Below are 9,539 nucleotides of genomic sequence, written 5' to 3' on the forward strand. Positions count from 1 at the left end.
ATATATATGCACCATCAATTTATAAATTAAGAGAAGCAAGAAAAGGAGAGAAATATTCTTATCGTATCACGGGTACACTTCTTTTTTCTTTCTTCAGAGATACGAGACGTAACAGTCCGCGACTGCTGTTTTGGCTAATTTCGATTAATTAACCTGATGGGGAAATGCGCGCGAATTCTGAGAATCTCTCGTCTCGTGACAGATAATCGTCGATCGCGGACGCGAAGGGGGAACGAGACGCGTGTCCACGCGACCGAGAGTCTGCGGTCGAAATTGCGGGCGTGAAATATGCAAATTGTTGCTTATTTTTCCCACGTATGTCGACTTTAATTATCGCCCGTTTTCGAACATGTCGCAAAAAAAAAAAAGATGAAAAAACGCACGATCGTCTTCTTCTCCCTTCTGCATCTCCTCAGCCCGGTTAAATGTTGAATGTTGATTCCTATTTTACGTTGAATATGATCTTATTTTAATCTTTTCGTGTAATTCTAATGTAAAATTAAATCTCCTCGTCGCTATTGTAAAATATGACTTGTTATTAAATGCACCAAATGTTTTTGTTATTCAATAATAATCACGCTTGAAATCATATTTTTCTCGGTTAAATTTTGTTGATACACTACTACTCAAGAGAAGAGAAGATAAAATTTCATAAATTCATAATTCTTTTAAGATAGCTTTTGAGAAGAGCAATATTCCTCTTTAGAAATATAATATACGTCGTTACATATACGTCAATACTAATTATTTTTCCGATAATTGAATTTTCAGAGACATTGTTTCCGAGAAATTTACTCATGAAAGGCGGAGGACAAAATTCAAAAATTAAACATCTGCATTTAGCACCGCATGCGCGATGAAAATTGTATTCAGAATTCGCGGTCACTGTCTAAATGTGGTTCTCAATCTTCATCGTGCTTTATTTTGAGATTGTCTTCAATATTAGAGAGAGACTGCAGAGATGAGAGACTGGATATGTATATATCTACGGTCACAAATTTAGCGGTAAATGTGAACGAGAACCACGCAGTGTTATATATGGGCGCGCTTGTTGAAAGTCCTATAAAATGCGAAATACGCGTTACGCGATTCTTCGGCATCTCGACGGACGGAAGTGAATCAATAATCCAATACAAGAACGCGAACGTATAAATAGTCTGCGTAATATATAAAAGGCTAGTGTTTACGCGTTTCTAAGAAATCACGTTCTGCACAGACATATATGTGTGAACGCTATCGCGCGTCATCGATAATTCTGAATAAATCATTGAATACTTAATTGATCATTTCACACGAGCGTATATATATATATAATGGACTGTTGTCATCATGTATACAGTCATTCATTTGCTGTTTAATTTTAGCTGTGTCGTAACAAAAAGATACGATGATTTATTTTGATTTGTATATAATTTTAACTTGGCAATCAATCTTTCACACGAGCGTATATATATATAATGGACTGTTGTCATCATGTATACAGTCATTCATTTGCTGTTTAATTTTAGCTGTGTCGTAACAAAAAGATACGATGATTTATTTTGATTTGTATATAATTTTAACTTGGCAATCAAATATAATTAGAAATAGATAAATTGTGTGTGTATTTGATCTGTATCGAAATTATTCAATTTTGATTATGATACTTTAAACTAATTTGAGTTTTGGTATATATATGTCAATTCCTTTTTAGCATTTTAGCATATCTGTCATTCTCAGCGACGTTATTATATTATTTTTAATCCATTAAAAGGATGTATTTTTTATTATTAGATAAATAAAATTTATCTCCGAATAAAATGGATTTTACGGATTTTATAATCATTAAATGTGTGCGCTAAAAGATAATGAAACTGTCATTTCTGCTCAATTTTGTATAATTGTGTCGCGGATATTTTTACGAGTATTATTCTACGTTAATTTTAAAGGATATTTTTAAATGCAAAATATACTTATGGATGTATCAAGACGCAAAATTATTTCCCGCGGTAGATACCTATCATACCATTTTAAATATTCAATCGGTAATAAAAATACGCTCAAAGGTTCGCAGATATGTTCATAGATGGCGGTTTTAGAACATTTTGGGACGCCGCATTTCTCGCAATTTGAATTAACTTCACACAGATAAAAAAGAGATGTACATATATGTATAAATATTGATTTAAATTTTTAATTGTTTATTATTATGGAAAAATATATATTGTAAGTTACCGAGTATTAAAATAATTTTAATATTTTAAGCTATCTTATGTCAATCTTTATCCAAATACTGTATATTTCTCGCGGCATATCTCATATAGATTTAGAATTATATTCACATATTAGATTTATCAATTCAATCATATTTAGATATAGATATAGATACTCAATATGCTGACATATATATAACAATGGTTTTTAAATTGTGCTGTGTGTGAAAACTTGGAGCTCCGAAACCATCAGAAATTAAATTTGTATGCAGAAAGGACTATGTAAAAGGAGCAAAGTAATTTTGGTATTGTGGGGTAATTGTTCCTTATAGAAACGTTCCGTTTATTTAAAATATTAAACCGCAAATACAAGAAATATATAATAACGATTCTCCCAAAGTTGCTCTTAAAAAGAATAACGGCAAAATGCGCGTATTATTATCCCACATATATTGATTAGGTTTTTTATTCATTGTTAGTTTGCAAGTTTAATTAAAACTTGTTTATTTAGAGGAATTATAGTAAATTAAAACGCTTTATGCATTTCGTAATGTTATGTAAGACACACACACACACAGCCGTTTTTGTACAAAAGTATTTTATTTGAAATTATATTTACGATTTATTTAAAATTATATTTATTTTACAAGAATTACACACACATTGTATATTTTGCAAAATCAAAACTTATTGAAAAAGAGAAAGTATATGTGAAATATGTTAGTTTAACGGCTCTGCTTTCAACCCCGTGTTGAATGTTTATACTGGATGTGCGGCGCGAGCAGCGCCGCAGCGCGCATGCGCGGCTCCAGCTGGCGTCTCAGCCGGCCTGACGTCAGTTGATGTCGGAGTCTCGGAAAGGTGGGATCGTTCGCGTGCTCGCCGCCCTCTCACACCCCGTCTCATTGTGTTCACTTGTCGTACGTGTGTGAAAAGGACAGTTGTGCAGCTATCACAAGTGAGATTATCCGCAAGTGGGAACGACGATAAGCAGCGAACGTCCGTCCGGAGGTACGCGAGGTTAATTTAGTTACTTGGAGTAAGAAAATTCGGCGCGGTCGACGACGCGATAGTATCGTTCCTCTCTCTCTCTCTCTCTCATCTCTCTCTCTCTCTCTCTCTCTCTCTTGCTCTCGAGGGGAACGACATCGCGCGCGCTCGATGATATCGCTATCACGAGCAGCCGGTGAACCGCCTGCCTTCCTCTCCCCTGCGGTTGACCGAAATATCCAGGCTCGATAGCGCCTACGGGAACTCGCGACGAAATCTCGCCGAGTGTGTTCGCCGTTACCTTATTAAGCGGTGTTAACATGCTTGGAAAGTCGCACGTTTGTAGTCGAGAGTGACGGAACTGGATATCGAAGCAGAAGGGCCCGACAATGAACAGATATTGCCCGCTTTTGCAGCCGGGCGTCTCTCTTTCTCTCTCTTCTTGTCTACGAGCGATGAGAAATTGTGGCGTCGTTTAGCTTATTTTTGTTATCGTAATATCGTAGCGTTTTTTTCTCTGCCCTAACGATTCTATGAAGTTTTTCTTTTCGGAGAAAAATCGATCGTGTTAGGTGTCAGTTTATTTTTTATTGACGTGACGCTGATATGATTCGATAAAAATCGAAAAGATAATGTCATCATGATTTCGACAAATCCGTGTAGATATTTTATTTTATTTTTTCTTTTTAGAGAAAAATCGTACGATTAACTCTCAAAAGTAATCTGAGACAGAGAGGATCGATACATTCCAAAACACGAAGCGGAAGCGTTAAAGCGGGTCACATACTTATCGGAACGATAAGAAAATCATAATGGCTGGGAAGAAAGTTGACAAAGTTAATTCGGTCGTTGGAAAAATACAGTTTCTCTAGAAAGTGGAATTCGAAACGCTGACGTTTCATCCACTTTATGAGATGAATCCGATTTTGATTGGATGACTAAAATCTACTAGTCGATAGCCTGTTTGTAACACTAACTCAATCTCGCGTTAAACGCCGAAAAAATCCATAATTTTTTCACTACACTTGTTGTCAGTTGTGCACAACGCAAAAGTAACATTCCAGTTCACGCGATTTAATATTAAAAAATAAGTATTTTTTGTATAGTAGATTTTATTAAAATTCTTATACAGATAATTCTTTGAATCTACATAAAATCACAAATAACAGCAAATAACGGTGGACTTATAAATAATAGTTAAACTCAGAGTTAATTTTATGCTTAATAAATCTTGCAAAACAAATTTAAAATTGTATTATAATCGAAAAAATAAAGGAAAAGTTAGATAGAAATTAGAAAATTAGATAGAACTTATATATATATATATACAACAAAAAATACAAAATCTTTAATTTACATAACACATTTTCTCGAATACACTGTTTACATAAATAAAATGATCACGATGAGACATTAAAGATGTTTAAAAAATATTACATATGCACAAATGATAAGTATAATAAAATAGACTTTAACAGATTTATGTGAACATATGAATTATAAGTATAATAAAATACGTTTAAAAAAAAAATATTTTACACGTAAAAATCATGAGTATAATGAATATAACATTTAAAAAGATAAATTATAAATATAAATATAAATAAATATAAAAATAAATATTTTAAGAGATTTACAAGTGTAGGCAATAAAAAAAAATGGATGCATAAAAAGGCAACGTCGAGTAAAGGGTTGAACGGCAGAAAAATTTAACCTTCCGTTGCGAACACTTTCAGTTTTCAGTATTTACAGCAGCTTTCAGTATTTACGATGTGCATTGCATTAAACATCGATACGTTCCCGCGCAAATAATAGATTCCGTCGTAATCAAATACGACGGCGTGCATTCCATCGTTAGATGAGAAGCGAAGACAAATAACGACGAGAATGAAAAACACGAATGCAATTTACACTCGCTTTTCATCCGAAATGCCGCGGGCCGTTATCGAGGCACCTCCGTATTGTCGCTGTGTGTGTATGTTTGTTTGCTGTTTAATTTAAACGTAAAACGATGAAAAAGAAAGAGAAAGAGAGAGAGAGAGAGAGAGAGAGAGGGGAAGTGGAAAGCGTGTTAGGGGGAACGGAGGAACACCGTTGCTGATTTGACATTTTGTTTAATTCAACTTTTTACGGTATTCTGCACGCGTTAATGACACATATATGATATTTTTGTTATTAAAAAATGTCACTGGCAATAACGAGCAAAAGTTGTAATAACACAATGATCCATTTGTCTGTATTTTATTCCATATATCTATATTTTGCTTCAAACCATCTGTGTTAAATGTTTTATTTTTCACTATCCATAGATTCTTTGACGAATTTTTGATAACAATCTTTTTTATTAAAAAAATTGATGAAAAATGTCACCTTTTCGAAAATTTTATCTTTTAACTTTGATTATTAAGTATTAAAGAAATATGGGACTAAATTTCTGCGAAAGTGTAGATATATATATATAGATGTAATAAAGTCTATCTCTCTTAAATTATATATCTGTAGATTATGCGTGTGTAAGATCTTTAATTTAAAATCTTATATATTGAAAAATTTATATTTGAATTTTATTTTGCGAAAATAAGTTTTCCATCGCTTGTAACTTTATAACTACAAACTTATCAACTAAAAAATTTATCCTGGATTGGTTTGAGGCTATTAATGAAAAAAAGCATATATATAGATTTCAAATTTAGTTATTTTTTATAATATATTCCGGAGTAATTGAAAAAATTGGAATACAAAAATTCGCTGATATTGTACGTTTTATTGCAAATGATTTCTTTAAATAATTAAGCCGCAAACAAATGTTGCTAACGATCACGATACAAAATACCGTTATTGATGCTTGTGAGTTTTTACGAAACTCTACCAAGATATCGGTACCGATAATAGTGATAATGTTTACGAATTATCGATAAAGATGACTCTGCAAGCTCGCGATCTCATTTTTTGATCTTTTATCTTGCATTCCTATATATTTTTAAAAGAACTCGTGGTTCATGTGCTATTATTAATTCCATGAATTTTCAAGAAAATCACATTCCGCGTATTGACACATTTAAGAATATGTTTTATGACATGTTCAATTTTTACGAGATATTAAAGAATTAGCGAAATATTAAAGAATTAAAGAATACATTGAAATCTTAAAAATGAATTTTACGTCTAGGAATGAAATAAATGTAGTAAAGGATGTTCATTAACTATATGTTATTGTTCTTTATCTCAATCTTTATCTTATCTGAATTTTTACAGAATATTGTTGTTGAATGTAATCAACGTCTATATATCAAATTATGGCTATTATTCGTTTTAATATATGAAGCCTTAAAATAAGTTATAATTAAAATATGAGATATTTCTTGTTTCTGTAATAATTTCTTAAATATAATTTTTTGTTTCTGTATTCGTGCCATTTTATCAAAGTTTGGTAGATATTTCCGTAGGTAAAAAATGTTTCAAATATCCTTGTGTAATCGAACACTTTATAAAAGTTTTATCAAGAGATCTATGCGAGCGCGCGAAGTAAAATAGAAAAAATCGTTATTTTTCATTTCTCTTTTCGTTCTGCCAAAGTTAACTATAGAGAAGTAATATATGATACTGAATCTACACATATAATATTTCAAAAATTATAATATTATACAGGGTGTCCCCAATTTAAATGTCAAAATTTTAGGAGCGTGTAGGGGACCGACAAACTAAGACAAAAAGTCCTTTAGAGATTTGCTCGTTTTTGCTTCGTTTTGAAGAAAATCTCAAAAAATGAAACAAATAATTTTCACCAAAAAACTTAAAACAACACTAAAATTATTAGATTTATCAAAAAGTATTATAAAATAAAAATTGTAGAATATGGAATTAAGAAAAGAGAGTGAGTTAAAATCCTCCTGAGGTAAAATTAGAGGATTGTAGATAAATACGCGACAACGCGAAATTTTGTTTCTAATCTAATTTTACCTCAGGAGGATTTTAACTCACTCTCTTTTCTTAATTCCATGTTCTACAATTTTTATTTTATAATACTTTTTGATAAATCTAATAATTTTAGTGTTGTTTTAAGTTTTTTGGTGAAAATTATTTGTTTCATTTTTTGCGATTTTCTTCAAAACGAAGCAAAAACTCTAAAGGACCTTTTGTCTTAGTTTATCGGTCCCCTACACGCTCCTAAAGTTTTGACATTTAAATTGGGGACACCCTGTATAATATATAATATTCCAAAAATATTGCGAAGATGATAAAAAAATGACAGTCATCTGATTGTGAATAATAAAAGTGAAAATTCGAAGATATGACTTATTTTGAACGGACAGCAAGGATTACAAATGGAGTTTTCAGCCTCCTCCCTCTTTTTATCTCTCTCCCTCTTAATTAAACGTTGATCCTCGCACGTTCTCCCGTAGAGAAAAGCATTTCCTTTTCTCTTTTCCATTTCGCGAACGGTGGAGGTCGCTTTTCAATTTCCCTCGCAGCTGTTACCCATTGCAGCTGTGACAGTATGTGCATGTGCGCACATCTTGTTACTATCTGCTATGTACCTGTGGCTTGGCTCAGATCGATGAGATAACAAGACTATTTTCCTTTGCAGCGCCGAATACGATAGTCGGGCTCGACTATTGTCGGATTGGAGACCGTTCGTCCAGACAATCAAGCTGATACGATTTTGTCTGCCTGGATCATCGTGTCTAAGGTTACTTTTCACTCCTTGTTGCCACCTACGTCGCGATCTCGCCGTCGACGATTTATCTTCCACGACTTCCGACAGGATCGTAAACTCACCCGGAAGGGAAACGTTTGTCGGGAAATCCGGCGAGCCTTAATGATAATAGCGACCGTTATATCCGCCGAGGGTTTTATCGACGAAGAATCTAGACGCGCGTTGGTACTGTCGTTTCTGTCCGAAGTCTCTTCGGGAGTTCCTTAAATTGCGAAAAATGGAGGAATCCTCTCGAATCATCGATCTCGAGCTTGGCTTTCCGTAAAGACTAATTTAACGCGTGTGTTTTTGGAGATAACTGAAGATTTATCCTCGACAGCGCTATCACCAGCCGTGCGACGAGACGAATGCGCAGGAAATCAGAGAGAGAGAATGCTCGGTTGGTCGTCCTGGACATGGGATAGATGATGATATCTCGCGCAACGGCAACGATGGGGCGGTAGATCGAGATCGATAAATGCAAAATGGATTGGGCATCTCGGATCAGGTAGCAAGGAAACGACAAGAACAGTCATGCGACCAGCAATCAATCGTCAACGGGAATCATCCTAATAAGGCTTCGTTCTCGTTACGCTCTGCTCCGTGAATAGCATATCCGCACTCTCCGATTGGATCCTCGCGTTTCCGTAAGACTGTCTCATATTTTCGGAATAAGTCATTTTTTTTCTATTCCTTTCATTTTCCTTCATAGGAAAAGATTGACTCGACTCTCTCTTGTGATCTTTAAGACTGTCCTATATTATTTATTTCCTGCCGTGCCACCTGTCGCCCTTTATCACAGTAAAGACTGAAGTTTAAGTTAATCGGTTCATCGGGAAATTCGCGTGGCCGACCTTTGATCTCTCTATCTATTCTTCTCTCTCCTCCTGAGAAGCGAGAAATAGTTCGAGAAATTAATATATGTTGTCAAAGTTCAAAAGATCACGCGATCCGCAGAACTTCTTCACATTTCACACGCGCATTCGATCAATCTCATTTTGAAAGACTGATCAAAATACAAAGACTGATTTGCTATTGCCCCGCGTTAATTTTGCTCCAAACGATCGAAAAAAGAAGAACAGATCACATATCTTTACGCGTACATATCCTGCGTGATCTTCTTAATTCGATAGTCGTCAAATCGTTTATGGGAAATTATCGGAGACTAAATATCGTACGTGCTTCGCGAAACGGATTGTACGTGCTCTGATATACGGCATGTATATACAGATACAAAAAGGATATATACATGTGTGTGTATAAATGAAGAAGATTCCGAATGTCGCCTAATGTACACGGAGGAAGTGGCGTATAGCGGAAGTCGCTCGGTGAACGGACGTATAAATTGGAACGCATCGATTTTCTCTCAGGATCAACGATGACGATGACGTGAATACTGGACGAGTCGTCGCGATAAAGTGATCGATCCGTGGATATATTACGGACGCGTGATATTTAGTGACGCACACACACACAAAGTGAGATTAGTGTTACTGCTGTATGAGGACGTAAGGGTACAGGATGGGTTGTGGACAGAGCAAAATCGGCAATATCTATCCGAAGAACAAGAAGAATAAAAACAACAGCGCGAAGAAGAACGGCGACTCCATCCGTGAGTAGAGAATATTTTAAAGTTTAAAATTTAATGAAAATTTATATAT

The 9,539-nt window shown here is 34.5% G+C and overlaps 1 protein-coding gene across 1 annotated transcript in view; it reads left to right on the plus strand.

Annotated features, from left to right (window-relative positions):
* The first annotated feature begins 3,026 nt into the window (after positions 1-3,026).
* LOC115243639 (uncharacterized protein DDB_G0283357-like) overlaps positions 3,027-9,539 on the plus strand; it is a 40,342-nt gene continuing 33,829 nt past the window's right edge. Inside the window, exons 1-2 of the mRNA XM_029820781.1 lie at positions 3,027-3,203; positions 7,771-9,490. Of these exons, the coding sequence (XP_029676641.1) occupies positions 9,400-9,490 (91 nt within the window). The 5' untranslated portion in view covers positions 3,027-3,203; positions 7,771-9,399. The remainder of the gene's footprint in view (positions 3,204-7,770; positions 9,491-9,539) is intronic.

The sequence above is a fragment of the Formica exsecta genome, unplaced genomic scaffold, assembly GCF_003651465.1.
Source record: "Formica exsecta isolate Colony F162 unplaced genomic scaffold, ASM365146v1 scaffold72, whole genome shotgun sequence".
In the NCBI taxonomy this organism is placed as follows: domain Eukaryota; kingdom Metazoa; phylum Arthropoda; class Insecta; order Hymenoptera; family Formicidae; genus Formica; species Formica exsecta.